Here is a 15,828-nt window from a genome sequence, read left to right as displayed (position 1 = left end):
TTACACCCCAGCCTTGCACCTCATCAGCCATCTGGTAACTCTCTGCCAGAGAGCAAGGTCCAATCCTGCAACCACCTTTTTCTTGCTCCAGACCAACTCTTTCCAGACCAATGTGAATTGCAGTGGAAGTCATTTGGATGGTATGCAAATTAAAATGAAATAGAAAGCCCATCTGTAACCGAGCACCGGATGGGATGAGGAAGAAATGCAAATATTCTATGACATGGGGGAAAAAGGACGCTAATGTTCAACCCACTGATGTTATTGCACCCCTGAGCAGCAGATGACTGGGAAAGAGGCTGGAAGATGCTGAATGATCACCCAGCCCAGCTCCTTCGCCAGGGCAGGCTCCCCTTACCCAGGCCAGACAGGTCGATCAGTGGTGGATCTTCCAGAGATGGATTTTCCACCAGTTTTTCCTTCCTGACACCCAACCTCCTTCCCTGCCGCACCCACAGCACCCACTCCTGCTTGGGTCCAGCCCGTGGCTCACCCCCGGTGCCGGTGGCAGTGCCGGCGGCAGAGACGCAAGGCCAGGCAGGCGACGGCGAGCAGGAGGCAGAGCAGAGCCAGGGCTCCCAGCAAGATGCCGAGGAAGGCGGCGAGGCTGACGGCCAGCTGCTCGCACCGGGCGCCGGTGGGGGAGAAGATGGAGAAGGGGAGGCAGCTGTGGATGGGGAAGGAGGAGCAGTGATGCAGTGGGGAGAAGCAGCCAGGCCGGGTGGCCTCGTCCACCCCCGGCGCGGCTGCTACCTGCACGTGGGTCCCTCAGGCAGGTGCTGGCACTGGCCGCCATGCTGGCAGTAGCCCATCTTGCAAGGGGAGATGCAGACAAAGCCGATGGTCCCCACGTAGTGGAGCTGGTAGCCTTTGTAGCCGTACAGACCGCAGGGGAAATAGTGCCTCAGCTCAGCCACTGTCACTGGGGAGAGAAGGCACAGGTTTGGCCACGTGACAGCATCACACCTTGATGTTTTCCCAGGTCTCCCTGAGACGGATCCGTGCCTGGGGTGGGGATTGCTGCCCACCCGCATCTCCTGTGGGGGTTACCCGAACCCCAGGGCACGCAGGGTGATGGGTACAATGGGGACAGTGGGGTTCTCCTCCTGGGCTCCCCAGCTCAGCGCTGGGAGCAACTCACGCTTCACCACATCGGTGATGTTGTCCCGGTGCAGGTGCTGGAAGAGGAGGTGTGTGCCTGCCTCCCGCCGCCCCCGCTTCCCGTTGAAGGCGCTGATGATGGCCCCCGGCAGCAAATTATTCAGGAACCGGATGATGGTGCTGCGGCTATCATAGGCAAACTCAGACACCACTGTGAAGGTGAAGCCATCACTGTCTGTCCTGTGGGGAGAAGACAGGGCTGCTGGCAGAGCCTCTGCTGCATCACATCACCGTGCCTCAGTTTCCCCATTTTGGAGTGGTAAAGAAGGGATGAGGCAGGAGATGGAAGGTGCCATGGGGCTTGTGTCTCCAAGGGTTTATCACCATCAGGACTGGAAAAACAGACTCTGGGGTGGGGGAAAATGCCCTTTGTGTCCCAAACCCTGTGGCCCCATGCCCAGCCCTGCCCTGCCGGCTCCCTGGGGTGGGCATGGGGCAGCTCCAAGGCTGACTCACGTCTGGGTGATGTTGGTGTTGCTCTGGAAAGCCTTTACCTCCAGGGAGTCCAGGATAGCTGAGACCTGTGGTGGGGGGAGCGGGAGGGAGTTAGGGGAGGGCAGGACTGCACCGGTGTGGAAAGAGGCTGAAGGGCAATGCAGGCACCATGGCCAAGCCCCAAGGGCTGCTCTGGCCTTTCGTTTGTGCGCTGGGGACCTGGCACATAGCCACAGCCGCAGCCAGCATCATGCGGCTGGTGCTGCCTCCCTCCAGCCCTGTGGATCTGCTGCATCCCCAGGGATCCCACAGGAGGGGGGTCCATGGAGGCACAGGCACCCCAAGCTGCCATGCTGCCCAGTGTGCTGGTACGTCCCCCTCCCCGAGCCCATCCCCTCTGGTGACATACGGTGCCGTTGACTTCCCCAGCAGTGGCATTTTGCAGCGTCCTGACCCGCAGCTGGACACTTCTCCGGGGGAGATCTGCTGGGGAAAGCCACAGTGGTGGCTCTGGCACCCCAGGACCAGGGCGAGCGGGGTTGGGGTTCATCCCCCACCAGGCACAGGCACCCACCTGTGCTGGGCAGCGGCCGAAAATCCCCCCCTGCCACCAGGCAGCGCTGGTCGGTGAAAGCCGGGGGGCAGGCGCAGGCTGGGGTGCAGGTGACGGGGTGCAGGTGGCAGTGTCCCCCGTTGCTGCAGTAGCCCTCGGGACAGGAGCGGGAGCCGCAGGCTGAGCCACAGCCTGGCCCCTCGCCTGCGGGATGGGGAGACCGGGTCAGGTGGAGGCACTAGCCTGGCTGCAGGGGCAGAGTCCCAGCGCACTGATCTATCCTCAGCTGCTCTGTAATGCCTTTCTTCCAAGTGTTGGGATGGGGCTTTTTTATGCGTTCAGACTTTTAGTACAAATTCAGATCCTCACGAAAAAGCCCTGCACCCCCTTCTCCCAGCTGGAGCCTTTTTCTCTTGTGAAATCCCAGCCTGCTGTATTAGAACAGGAGCAAAAACCATCACCCCAACCCCACTACAGCCATCTGAAAACAGGATTTGATTTTAGCCCCCAACCTCCACATGTGCATTTGAATTTTGATGCGATGAGATTTTTTTTTTCTCAAAGAGAAAAATTGCACAGGAAAAGTTTCCCTTCCTGGTGGATTAGTGAGATCTGCAGCCTGGGAGCACGAGGGATGGCTGAACTCTGGTCCCTTCTGTTAAGGACAGCAAGGCCTCGGGTTCAGAGCTCAGCCAGCTCCCCCTCCACTGCTCTCCAGCCAGTTTGGGTCCCCCGGGAGCCCTCTTCCACTGAGATCCAGGGGGTGATGGGGACGAGGACCATGCCCACCAGAGTGCCTGTACTCACCCTCCTCGCCAGGTGGGCAGGAGCAGGTGTAGCTGCCCACCGTGTTGGTGCAAGTGGCGTTCCCCGGGCACGCCATTCCCTCTGCGCACTCATCGATATCTGCCAAGGCAATGCAGCGTGGCACCGGGAGAAATGCCTCAGCCAGGGTCTCGTGGGTGCCCTGGGTTCCCAGTGGCCATGGTGAGCCCTTGTCACCTGAGCAGTGCCGCCCGTCACCCGTCAGGCCAGCCGGGCAGGGGCCACAGCCGGTGTGCGAGTCACAGCCCACGCCGGGGAAGCATCCCTGTGCGCAGGGGTCCGGAGGGTCCTGGCAGAAGGGACCCGAGTAGCCGCCCTCGCACCTGCAGGCTGCCAGCTGGGAAGGGGACAGTGACACTGGCTTAAGGGACATGACAAGGACGGGTGGACAGAGAAGTCAGCCAGTGTGGCTGGCACAGGGACAGGCACGGTGTGGCACCATAGGAGTTTTCCAGCATACTACCTGCAGGGAGGACCCCCTGAGGGTGACAGTGTCGCTGTAGTCGCACTCCTGGCTCCTGCTGCAGCTGCAAAGGGTGAAGTGGAGCTGGAGGAGGGCGGAGAGGTTGTTGGACCCAACAGCCTCCAGGTTGACGGTGAGCGGTGCCGTCCTGTGGGGCTCCCACGTCAGGGTGCCGTTCTCTGCCGGGGCGAGAGGTGGGAGTTAGAGGAGGTGGCAGAGGAAAGGGGCTGGGTGGCCAGTGTCCCCCCCATCCCATCCCATCCCATCCCATCCCATCCCATCCCAGCTGCCCCATCTCTCCTTCCTTACCGGATATGTTGAGCTCTGGTGAGAGGTGGGGGACAAAGCGTGCGCCCACCCCCACAGCACGGTACTGCCTCCTGACCCTTTCTGTCCTGAAGGCTGTGAGTGATGCGTCACCAGTGATGACGGGAGGGAAGGCATCTAAGGAAACAGCAGCCCAGCACACAGACGGTTGGTTCCTACATGGCTTTGGCACCCCTTGGCTCTGAGTCCCTCCTCGTGAGGATGGGACCCCAGGCAGATACTGCCATGACCACCCACCGAGAGGGCCCTCATGTTGCACAGCATGGTGGCATCTCCCAGGCTTGGAGACCAGCCAGCTGAGCAATGCAACTCCGAGACCTTGGTGACTTCTCTCCTGCCTCACATGGAGCAAGAGAGCCCAGGGAGGGAGCAGGGCACTGCCTGGTTACACAAGTCATGCCCTCTTGGAGGTGAGGATCTGCTCACTCCACTTACTGAGTACTGCCTTCTTCTGCTGGAAGTTGGCTGCGAGGCTCTGGGTGGCCAGGCCCAGGGCCACATCCCCTGTGCTCAGTGAATCGTAGATGCACTCCTTGCTGCCACGGCACCACGAGGCTGCCAGCTGGTACTGGCTTTCATTCTCCTGCCGCAGTTGAGACAAGAAGATGGGTGTGAAGTTCATTACTGGTGAGTCCAGAGGCTGAGCAAACAGGCTGTGCTCTCCGACAGCCCCTGCAAGAGAGCACACCATGGGTATGGCCTTGGGTTTTTAAGGTTTGTTATATTTTAGGGCTCATTTCCACGGACCAGCGAGGAGACCAAAGGGCTTCCCTGGCATCACTTTTGCTCAGGCAAGTGTCTAAATGTCTCCAGCCAAAGCATGGCCAGAAGGTGCAGGAATGGGAGGATCATCAAGGTGGATCCCAAGCCTGGACTTACAGGTCATCCCATAGCTGTAGATCTCCTCCTCGCTGCTGTTCACAGGGATGCTGGTGCCATTCGGCATCTGGAAGTCATCTGCGGGGTCATGGTCCCACACACCTGGTGGAGCATTACCAGAGGACTGGAGTCCCCCATGTCGGGGTTGACCTCCTCTCTGGTGCTGACCGGTGTTTAGTTTAGACCCAGCGGCCCCTGCCCTCACAAGCACGTTCCCTGTGTTTTCCAGCCTGCTTTAGGGTGGGAAGGGGACTTTGCACCCTGGCTCTGCAGTGGTGCCAGAAGTCCTCACCCAGGAGGCCCTTGGTGCTGTTGCGGTACCGATCAGGCAGGCTGCAGACCACACTGAGGATCCCGGAGGCTGCCGAGATGGAGATGGCAATGGCTGCATCAAAGACGGCCATGATGGAGGAGGCGTTGACCAGCAGGACACCGGGGCTGTAGTACACCTCAGCACCCATGTCTGCAAGAGAAGGAAAGCACAGAGGGAGAGTCCACACAAGGCTGGGGTCTGAAATGATGCCCCTGAATTTGGAGAGGGGAACACTCCCCATCCACGCCAGCTGAGTCAGAGACGGTGCAGGTGGGAGATGTTTGATGGAGCTCAGGATGACTGCCCTCGCACTGGGCAGGGCTGGTCCCTGTGGGATGGAGACACCCCTTGTCCACCCCAAATAGATTTAACATTTAACAGCACACCCTGCTCACCTTGGGAATAGGAAAACTGGATGGTTTCATCATTCAGGAGGACTTGGATGTCACCCTGGTTCCCCAAGGTCCACTCAACCTGCAAATCACAGTGGATGTCCCAATCAAACCCTTTGCTCGTCCTTTCCTGCTGTCCCCCCATGCTGGGGACACTCGAGCTAAACCCCATCCTCCTCCAGCCCCGGCAGAGAGGCTCAGCCCCAGGGCTCTTCACCCCAGCAAACACATGATAAAGTGGCTTTGATGGTTGCACAGAAGAGGACACCAAGCTGCCCCCCGTCACTGCTGGCATGGGGCACGCACAGGCCACTGCTGCTGCTCGGCTGACCATGGCAGCACAGAGAGTTGTGCTGGTGGGCTCCAGACTCTGACTCCCCTCCTCACACTGCTCAACAACCGATTCTGGTGACACCAGGAGATTTTGCTTACTGAAACGGGTGTGGGGAGCAATTCTGCAAAGCAAGGAAGAGTATGCGCTTGTGCTAAGGTGTCCAGAGGAGACCGGTGGTCGGGGTGAAGGGTGTGCAATGAAGAGGGTCGAGCAGACCGTGTTCCTGCAGAGCTCCAGGCCCTTGCTGGCCAGCTTATAAGAGGTGTTAGAGCTGGGTCTTGTTACTCTTAGTCCAACCCACTGCTATTAGCACTTTGCTGCGGTCGTGGGACGTGGTAGGAAGAGGAGAGGGGATGCTCCTCGGGTCCTGGCCACTTGTAGGTTATGCAGAGGCGATGCCCAACCTGCCAGAGGGGTCTCTCCCATTAGAAGCGCAAACTGATACCCAGGTTGCTCCTACTCACTGTTGTGGTGGTGGCAGAGTTATACTGGGCAGCAAAGGCCATGAAGTTGGTGGCCTGGGCCGTGCCGGTCCGGACCGTGCGCCCATGCAGCATGAAGCTGGTCTGGGCATCACTGGCCAGCAGCAGGACAAAGTCTCCGAGCCCATTGAAGGTGTAGGTGAGTCCATCCAGGGTGGTGATGTGGGGGTCCCCGAAGGCACCAGCTGGGGTCCAAAGGAGGCAGAGCCGTTTCGGCAGGGAGGAAGAAAAGCAAATGAGTGTCATTGCATGGAGGAGAGCAGTCCCCGGTGCTGCACTGGGCTCAGCAGTCCCCACCAAGATGCTGCAAAGTGTGGTTAATGCATGGGGTCTGTGTACAGCCGTGCCACCCACTCAGTACCTTGGCACAGAGGAGGGAGAGCCCTGGGGACTCACCGGGGGTGGGTGGCACATATCCCTCGCAGCCGACCCTCGGTCTCTTCTCAGCAAACCTGGCACAGAACAGAGGCTTCCCCACGCGCCGGCAGCACCAGTCGAATGCCTCCAGCTCCCCGTCTGCGGAGGAAGGCGGCTGGGTGCTGGGGGCTGTCAGGGTCCCTGCCGTGCCTGCAGAGTGCTCGGTGCTCAGGGTGTTTTAGGGCGAGGGAGCGCTGGTGCCCACTTACCAGTGGCAGGGTGGATGGGGGGGCTCCATGCTCTCTCCTGCCAGCCCTCGAGCAAGCTCCCATCTTGGTACAGACACCGCACCCCAGCTCCGGCCGGGCTGGGGGATGCAGTGCGCAGCATCCTCAAGGAGGTGTCCGCCGGGCCTGAAATGGTGTGGGGGGATCGTGGCTGCCCCCAGAGGAGAAGGGGACCCCCTGCCGTCCCCCCACCCTGTGGCTGGCCCTGGTGGGGCTGCACTTGTCACCTTTGCTCCGGCGGTAGCGGGGATCCAGCTCTGCCTGGGGTTCGGAGCAGGGGCATGGAGGCAGCTGGTCATTCCAGGTGGCCGGCGCTGGCTCTGCATCCAGCCACGCCAGGCACTGCAGCCTGTAGTTCACCCGGGAGCGACTGTCCAGCCTGTATATCCACAGCCCGCGCACACCTGGGGGAGCAACCACCGGAGACCAGCACAGCTCAGCCTGGGTCTCGCCTTGTGCTGAGGGGGATCCCGTGGGACAACCGGTCCTGGCCGTTGACCTCACACGAGGTCTCCAGGCTCCCTCTAGAGCCAGTGTGGCCATGGCCACAGCAGGACATGGGACATCCGTGCTCTGCTCTCAGTGGCCAGCCCTTGCCCGGTGTCTCCACTGACCTCGCAGGGATGTGTGCTGGGACATGCTCCCGGCACGGAGCACAGGCACACGGCTCCCTCCATCCCCATGCACCCCGAGGGCTCTCCCGGTGCCATACCAGTGCCAGTGCTGCTGTGCTGGTCGGGTCGGTACTTGACAGCTGGTGGTTTTTGAGTCAGCTCATTATTTTGGGCATAGCCATCACCGCTGTGTGGAGAAAGGAGGTTTGGGGTCACCCTCCCAACACGACCCTCTTCCACCCCCCGAAGAGCAGCTGGGGTGGGAACTGCTGCAGTTTGCAGGAGAGAGAGTTTAAGTGGGATGGGGTGCTCCAGGGGTGGGAGCTGGGCTCTCCTGGGACGACGTCTCCCATGGTCCCAACATAGTGCTGGGAGAAATCCCTGCTGTCCCAAAAGGCAGCCACACATGTGCGCAGCACCTGGAGAAGCCGATCAGCACGTTGCCCTCAGCCAGCTTGGTGTAGTCCCACCGCATCCCGCCGTCCTGGTAGAGCAGTAGGGCGAAGGAACGGTTCCCATCGGTGGTGAGGACTGCCTGGTAGGTGCTCGTCTGGAGAAACCCAAGGCACCCCCTTAGCACCCCAAAGCCTCCCTTGCTCTCCTCACAGTGCAGACTGAGGCGATGAGACCTGAAATGCCTGCATCAAACTGTGGGAGACCAGCAGCCCAGCCCTGCCCTGGCCATTGCTGGTGACAGTCCCCTCCATCACCTGGGTCCCTCACTGCTCACCTGAGTGTCGTCCCGCTGGGACGGGTATGCCGGAGCCTTCTCCCATGTCACCTTCAAGGTCCATTTTGCTATGTAGGGGGTTTTCAGGTATTTCTCAATCTTTGCTTCCACATCATGGATAAGGGGGTCTGGGGCAGAGCTGAGGGTGGAGTACTCCTGCCAGTTGGCAAGAAAGAGGGTTAAATGGGTGAGCTGGGAGCTGGGCTTTCCCAGGAGAACATCTTTGGTGGCCCCGACCTGGTACCAGGTGGTGCCGACACCCTGGGAGAAATCTGCGTCGTCCCAAAAGGCGGCCACCATCGGCAAACCCTCCCAGCCGCTGAAGCCTCGAGGAGGTGGGTTAGGGTTGGAGAGGACGTAGTTGTCCGTGGGTGGGAAAATGATCTGTCCGTTATCTGTAAACTAACCAAAATAACTCATTATTTGCTGACATCCCAGGCAGCTTCTGGGAAGGCTTTTAGCCTCCATGGATGAGCAGAAACCAGCCATTTTAAATTGCAAAAAAATTAACATTCAGATGAAATTCAGTTTCTGCTCCATTTCCATGGTTTTTTTTGCTACCAAAGAGGCTGCATGTCCCTTATGTACTCAGTGAGGGTGGGACTCACATAGAGAGCATCCCGCAGCGACTTCCCAAAGGGGAATCCAATCTCTGGCTTGAACAGGGGGGAGTTAAAATCCACCATCCTCTGGACGCACTCTTGGTCCCCTCCCTCCATGCCGAAGGGGTAGAGTGAGGCTGCTGGCACTGACACGGGCAGAAGATTAATTGAAAAGGTGAAAAACCATTAATGTCTGCTCCATCCTTCCTGTGGCCAGGGCAAACTCGCCTGCTTGCTGCTGGGATGCTGTGCCTGCGCTCCCCCTGACCAGACCAGCACTCTGATGGCTTGTAGCCCAACTTTTAACCCAGTTTTTAACTTGGAATACGATGGTCCCAGATATCTTATTTCACCTTTCCCCGTGAGTCTGGCAGCCCAATGCACAATGCAGATGAGTCACCCCGGGCTGGGCCATACCCTCAGCCATCATGGTGCTTGGTTGGCTAACAACCCCTTCCTCCTCTTTGCCATGGGAAGAAGAAAAGATACTTACTGATAAGGCCGTGGGATGGCTGGGGCTCAGGGGCAGGATTTCTATGGCCAGCAGTGGTGCGGGCAGTTGTGCTTGGTGCTGTGGCCAGTCCCCTCTGTGTCCCAAAGGCAGGAGATGGGTTGGTGGCAGGACTGGTGGTGTCTGGTGGTCCCACTGGTGCCACGGTGCCTGGGGCTGGGAGACCTCCCACCTCCTTGGCTGGGCTCACTGGGGCTGTGGGTGCAACAGCCACGGTGCTCCCTGCAGTGATGGCTGTGGTGCTGTCTGCAGCGATGGCTGTGGTGCTCCCTGCAGTCATGGCTGTGGTGCTCCCTGCAGCGATGGCCGTGGTGCTCCCTGCAGTCATGGCTGTGGTGCTCCCTGCAGTCATGGCTGTGGTGCTCCCTGCAGCGATGGCTGTGGTGCTCCCTGCAGTGATGGCCGTGGTGCTTCTTGCAGAGATGGCTGTGGTGCTGCCGGCAGTGATGGCCACTGCACTGCCTGCAGCAATGGCTGTAGTGCTCCGTGTGGCAATGGCCATGGTGCTCCCTGCAGTGATGGCCATGGTGCTTTTTGCAGCAATGGCCACTGCGCTGCCTGCAGTCATGGCTGTGGTGCTCCCTGCAGTGATGGCTGTGGTGCTGCCTCTAGTGCTGGCTATGGTGCTGCCTGCAGTCATGGCCGTGGTGCTGCCTGCGGCGATGGCTGTGGTGGTCCTTGCAGTGATGGCTGTGGTGCTCCCAGCAGCGATGGGCACTGCGCTGCCTGCGGTGATGGCTGTGGTGCTCCCTGCAGTCATGGCCATGGTGCTGCCTGCAGTCATGGCTGTGGTGCTCCCTGCACCAATGGCTGCGGTGCTGCCTGCAGCAATGGCTGTGGTGCTGCCTGCAGCAATGGCTGTGGTGCTGCCTGCAGTCATGGCTGTGGTGCTCCCTGCAGTCATGGCCATGGTGCTGCCTGCAGCGACGGCTGCGGTGCTCTCTGCAGTGATGGCTGCTGCACTGCCTGCAGCAATGGCTGTGGTGCTCCCTGCACCAATGGCTGCAGTGCTGCCTGCAGTCATGGCTGTGGTGCTCCCTGTGGCGATGGCTGTGGTGCTCCCTGCACCAATGGCTGCGGTGCTCCCTGCACCAATGGCTGCGGTGCTGCCTGCAGCAATGGCTGTGGTGCTCCCTGCACTGATGGCTGCGGTGCTGCCTGCAGTCATGGCTGTGGTGCTCTCTGCAGTGACGGCTGTGGTGCTGCCTACAGCAATGGCTGTGGTACTGCCTGCAGTCATGGCTGTTTTCTCCCCCCGGGCAGGTGCCCCTAGAGGTGTCCAGAAGCTGGGAGATGACGTGCTCGCTGCTTGTCCCGTGGCACGGCTGCTGACAGCCATGGGAGAAGAGGTGCCTGTTGCTGGCTCAGAGGAGGCCCATCCAGCTGCCGATTCCCCGCTTGCACCAACACCAAGCAGGGACGAGGGGGCTGTTGCTGGTCCTTCCGCTGGGCTGTGCAGGCTGGGGAGGGGTGAACTGGGCACCGTGATGGCAGGGCTGGGACTGAGGACGCTCCAGGACCCGGCAGTTGTTTCCACTGAGGGGTTACGTTCTGCTGGGGATAGGACAGGTTGCCCGCTTCTGCCTGCCTTGTTGCGTGTTACAGCAAGGGACAGGACACTGGTGGTGCTGGTGGCCCTCGCTGGGGCAGATGGCATGGCTGTGGTGGCCGCGGTCACCGCGAATGTCTCCCTGCTGGCTGAGGTGGCTGGTGGGATGGCGTTGCTGGGGAACATGCTGGTGGCTGGCATGGTGGCTGGGCTCCTGCCAGCAGTGTTGGAGACAGGCACGTGGGTGCTGCTGGTGCTGGCTAGGGGTGCTGCACCCTCGGCACCGCTTTCAGAGGGGGTGGTGTCCCCCCGGGCGGTGGTAGCCCCGCCAGCATCTGACCGGGATACGGCTGTAGTCTCCCATGCGTGAGTGTGGCCAACAGCCAATGAGGAGACCCTGGCCATGGGCTCGTCCTCAGTGACCAGGCTGAGACCCATTGAGGCTGGGTCATGGGTGCTGTCGGTGGCCTCAGGGGATGGCCTCGGCGTCACACGGGGGCTGTGTGGAGTGGAGGCACTGCTGGGGACAACAGAGGGGGGTGTTGTGACCCTGTCAAGGCTGGCATCACCTGCTCCTGCTGCTGGACCAGTGATGGTGATGCTGGGGGTGACAGAGGGTGTCACCACCAGTGGATGGGTGTTCCTGGGGACAGGAGGGGACACAGTGACACCTGCTTCACTAGTGTTGTGAGTGAGGCCAGGGGAAGGTGCTATAACCAGCTCCGGAGCTGTGGGTGACACTGTGCCCATGATGGCCACTGCCACAGGGCTTTTGCTGCCCGGGGCAGAGTGTGCCAAGGGGGTGGCATCGCTGGCGCCTGGCTCGGCCGCCCCAGCCATGGCAGTGGACAGCCCCACAGCCCTGTTTCCCATGGTGGGAGAAACTGTGTCCATGTCCAAGTCCATGCCTTTGTCCATGCCCGTGGTGGGCTCAGCAGCGTGATAGCTGTGGTCCGATGCAGCCATGCTTGGCTGAGCAGTGACACTGGCTGTGGCAGGGGCTGACGGCGGTGGGGCTGTCCCCAGGGTGGTGTGACCGCTGTCGGGGGTACCTGTCGTGGCACTCGCCCTTGTGTTTTCAACCGGGGTTGAGCCCAGAGCTGCCTGCGTGGTGCTGCCATGTCCTGCCGGCTGGGACCTGTCCCTGCCTCCCTCCACGGCTGCATTTTCAGGGGGCGGTGGTGTCGTGGGCTGGGATGTCTTGCCAGTCGCGGTGCTGGGGAGGGGGCTAGCTGTGGCCAGCGCTGGGCTGGGGTTAGCCATAGCTGGCGGGGCTGAGCGACCGCCCCTGGGAGCCAGGAGAGGCAGATCTCCTGGGGGTCTGGTTTCAGGAGCATCGGTCCCTCGGGCAGGTGGCTCTCGTGATGGCCCGGCAGTGACAACTGCATGGCTGGGAGCTGGCCCCACTGCACTGGCACCTGGGTTCTCCTCTGTGGCCACCTTCAGGGACGTCATCCCCTCTGCTCGCCCTGCAGTGCTGTAATCAGGGTGGGGGTCACCTGAAGCACCCATTGCTGATGGTGAGGTAGCCAGAGACAGTGGGGACATGCCTGCTGCCGTCTCTTGGGGGATGCTGGATGGGGACACCCCCAGAGCCATCCCTGCAGTGGCACTGCCTTCCAGGAGAGGGGGGGTACCTGCTTGCAATGCCACGGGGATGCTGGCTTCTCTGTGTAGTCCTGGCGTGCTTGGCACAGTTGTGCCCATGGCTGGCACAGGGCTGGGTGACCACGTCGCTGCCCCATGTTGGGGCCCAGCCCGGAGCGGTGGAGCTAGTGCAGGTCCAGGGATGACACCAGTTCCCAGGGGTGCTGAGCCCGCAGTGGGACCAGGCTGTCTGCGGCTGGGAGATGCATCAGGCACAGTTGGCATGGCTCCGGTGTCCCACAGCATTGTGGTGGCATTGTCACTGGCCAGCAATGCTGTTCCCACCCCTACTTCATTAATTGGAGTGTTGTTAATGAGGGAGAATGGCTTGGCAGCTGGCCCAGTCCTGATGCCATACACACCGAGGGAAGATGTTGGCGCAGCAGCGGCTCGAGGGGCCCCATCTGGCTTTGTTCCACCAGCACCCATGAGGGATAAGGATGTGGCCACACTGGGTCTGGCTGGAGGGGATCCACCTGCAGCCACCTCTGCCGTGGTGGCCCCAGAGCCTGCTGAGGGGGTCTGGGCGAGCAGAAACGCCGTGGAGTGCGCAAAGGGTCCTGGAGAGGGACCACCAGGGTTGACAGGAGCTGTGTGTGGGGTCAGCCTCGTGCTGAGCCTCACTGGGGTGGCCTCAGTCTCTGGGAAAGTGGTGCCTGCCGTGGCTCTGGCACTGGGCTCACTCTTGACGGACACCAGCTCAGCACCTGTGCTTCCCAGAGCTGGGAATGACGTGGTGGGGACATGCTCTGCAGCGGTGACATCCATTGCCATAACTGGTGCGCCCGGAGCTAGTGCGGTGGCCTGGGGGTGGGTGACGGCGTTGGCTCCAGGCAGCCCATCTCCAGCAGTGCCAGGGGCCACGCTGTGGCTGGGGGAAAGCGTCTCTCCTGCGCCCGGCATGGCACCACCGGGGAGCCGGGGTGAAAGGGCTGGAGGCAGCTGAGCGGGTGGCACACTCCCTGTGTCCTGCGAGGCGTTGTGGTCGGCTTTGGATAAAGTACGTGTCCCTGGTTCTGTAGCCGCGCCGATGCCAATGGTGGCAGAAGAAAAGGTGACCTTTGCAAAGGATGCGCTTGGAGGGTCAGCAGACAGTGGGGCCGCCGTCCTGGCTTCCTCTGTGGCTGCACTAGGGGGACCCCTGGAGAGGCCAGTGGCAGGGCTGGCTGAGGCTGCTGCCGGCTTCAGGGGGCTGCCCGCATCCCATGAGATGCTGGCTGCTGTGGCCAGAGGTGAGGTGGCCTCATCCAGCCCTGGCATGACGTCCTGGGATGGGAGCATGGCAGTTGCATATGGCTCAGCAGAGCTCTTGCCGATGCTGGGAGGTGACGTCCCTGTGCTGTGCTCGTCCTGGGGGAGCGATGGCACGGTGGTCCACGCTGGCCCCAGCATCTTCTCCGCAGTGACAGCATCACCCAGCTGCACCACCTCATTGGTATCAGTCAATTTGCCAGTGACTGAGGAAGACGCTTTTGCCCCTGGCACTGGTTGAGCAGCCGGGATGCGTGCCACTGGTGGGGACAGACCTCCGCCTGGTGCTGGGGGGGCACCTTTCAATGCACCAGCAGCACCCATGGGTGGCTCAGCCACAGTCCCTTTGTGCATGGGGACAGTTGTTCCCAGGACTGGCTCTCCAGGGATGTTGTCTAGAGCCACTCTGGACACTTCCACAGCCTGCTTGGGAGCAGTGCTGCTGTTTGATGGTGGTTCGCTTGTCTCCATTACAGCAGGGACACCTGGAGCTGGGGATGATGTGGCTGTGGCTGGCCCCGCACCGCCACTGCCCATGACAAGACCCACTGTGTGCCCTGTTGGTGCAAGGGACAGAAGCTGCCTGTGCCAAGTGGTGGTGGGAGCTGGAGAGACGCTGGTCAGGTGGCTGGCAGCGCCTGGAGAGGAGACCCCAGCCCCTAGCCCTGCCTGGGGGCTGCCTCGCGTTGCCAGACCCCCGGGGAGAACTGCCACGCTGGGAGGCTCTCCCTGCTCACCACTGGTCCTGGCTGGGACCAGCGCTCTCGCTGTCACCTGTGGCACCAGGCTGCCTGCGGAGCAAGACAAGGCAGACCCAGCTGGATCAACCCCACCGTGGCCCCAGCAGGCAGGAACCTGCCTGCGGCCAGCTGGCTGCCAGCCTTACCTGAGCCGTGGCTGCCCACAGAGGTGGCGGTTCTGCCGGCGGGAGAGGGGTGCACCGGCTGGGTGGCCGTGGTGGTGGGGAATGCCTGGCACATGCCCAGGTCCGGAGGCAGCTTGGCACCGGTGCTGTCAGCCACAGGGGAGATGCTGCCCGGCTCTGCTGGGGCTGGTGTGGGGGCAAGGGGCTGCTCTCCCGTCTCCCCTGCTTGTGCTAGCAGCAGAGCAGGAAGGTGAGGGCAGGATGAGGAAAAAAAAGAGCCCAGGGTCCCCGTCACCCCCTTCTGTGGGAGGAAGATGCCCCTAGCCCTTGGGGCTGGTCCCAACCCCAGCACCCACAGCCGGACCAACACGAGAACAAGGCAGGCACCTTACCCATGGGCGAGAGTCCCTATTTGATCCAGAACCCCCTCCCTTCCCTCACCGGAGTTGGGGAACCATGCTGAGGCTGTGGCACCAGCAGGCAGAGACGGGGCAAACCCTGGCCAGGCACTCAGGCTCAAGCTTTCAGCATTCGAGCAGCCGGAGAATTGTTCGCAACCCGTCGCCCATCGCCTGTCACCCAGATGGTATCGGCCACCTGGTCAGCCCAGCAGCAGTGCGGGCGACCCCAGCGCTTACCTGGCAGCACCCAGAGCCCCCACAGCACCCAGGTCCAGAGCAGCCGCTGTCCCCGGCACCCCATGGTGCTTCCTCGGCGGCAGGGACAGGGCTGCAGCTCTCTCTGTCCCAGGGGAACGACGCAACAGGGTGGCTCCACCGGTGAGCACTCCCCCGGGTGCGGGGACTGGGACACCACGTGCCCTGCCTGGGGCACTGACGGCTCCATGTCCTCGCAGCCTGCCACGTCCCAGTCCTGGGGACCCACCGATGCTGGGGGACGCCCATTTTGCAACGGGAGGTTTTAAGGCCCTTCCCAGGGTGACCGACGGTTGACACCCCAAGGTTGGGGTCCCCAACCCCCAGGGAGCACCCGATGGGCTGCAAAGTCACCTGGCCCAAAAGCCCTGGGATGGCAAGCGAGGACAGGCATCCCCAGCACCTCTGGTGGTGATGGTGGGGTGTCATCCTGGGGCTCTGCACCCCCCATCCATCCCCCCATTTGCTGCCAGATCCCCGCCACGCTTGGCCGCGCGGCCGATAACCCCTGGCAGGGCTTGGCTCAACACCAAGGAGGAAGAAGGAAGGAGCAGCCTCCCACTGCCGCCTCGGGGTCCCGCGCCTTAACCCGGCC

General features: G+C 61.6%; 1 protein-coding gene across 1 annotated transcript; it reads right to left on the bottom strand.

Annotated features, from left to right (window-relative positions):
- Positions 1 to 489: 489 nt before the first annotated feature.
- MUC4 (mucin 4, cell surface associated) lies at positions 490 to 15,279 on the bottom strand. Its single transcript, XM_069793041.1, has 26 exons — positions 15,216 to 15,279; positions 14,599 to 14,808; positions 9,248 to 14,503; positions 8,761 to 8,915; positions 8,390 to 8,554; positions 8,169 to 8,308; positions 7,842 to 7,994; positions 7,521 to 7,609; positions 7,001 to 7,212; positions 6,791 to 6,959; positions 6,561 to 6,680; positions 6,147 to 6,349; positions 5,352 to 5,430; positions 4,936 to 5,106; positions 4,644 to 4,745; positions 4,200 to 4,436; positions 3,747 to 3,881; positions 3,438 to 3,616; positions 2,957 to 3,335; positions 2,519 to 2,580; positions 2,171 to 2,387; positions 2,006 to 2,079; positions 1,618 to 1,682; positions 1,083 to 1,341; positions 754 to 1,037; positions 490 to 667 (listed from the first exon to the last, which is right to left on the bottom strand). Exons 1-26 carry the CDS (start codon positions 15,277 to 15,279, stop codon positions 490 to 492), a joined length of 9,357 nt encoding a protein of 3,118 aa, XP_069649142.1.
- Between the last annotated feature and the right edge of the window lie 549 nt (positions 15,280 to 15,828).

The sequence above is a fragment of the Haliaeetus albicilla genome, chromosome 9, assembly GCF_947461875.1.
Source record: "Haliaeetus albicilla chromosome 9, bHalAlb1.1, whole genome shotgun sequence".
NCBI classification, from domain to species: Eukaryota; Metazoa; Chordata; class Aves; order Accipitriformes; family Accipitridae; genus Haliaeetus; species Haliaeetus albicilla.
This window is presented reverse-complemented; position numbering and strand designations above follow the sequence as displayed.

Excerpts from the sequence above, each read along its gene's own strand:
- MUC4 (XM_069793041.1), bottom strand. The coding sequence starts at position 15,279 with ATGGGGTGCCGGGGACAGCGGCTGCTCTGGACCTGGGTGCTGTGGGGG. Across the intron at positions 7,995-8,168 it reads GCTCCGGCATACCCGTCCCA|GGGGTGCCTTGGGTTTCTCC; the intron begins GCGGGACGACAC and ends TGGGGTGCTAAG. Across the intron at positions 1,342-1,617 it reads AACACCAACATCACCCAGAC|GACAGACAGTGATGGCTTCA; the intron begins GTGAGTCAGCCT and ends TTCTCCCCACAG.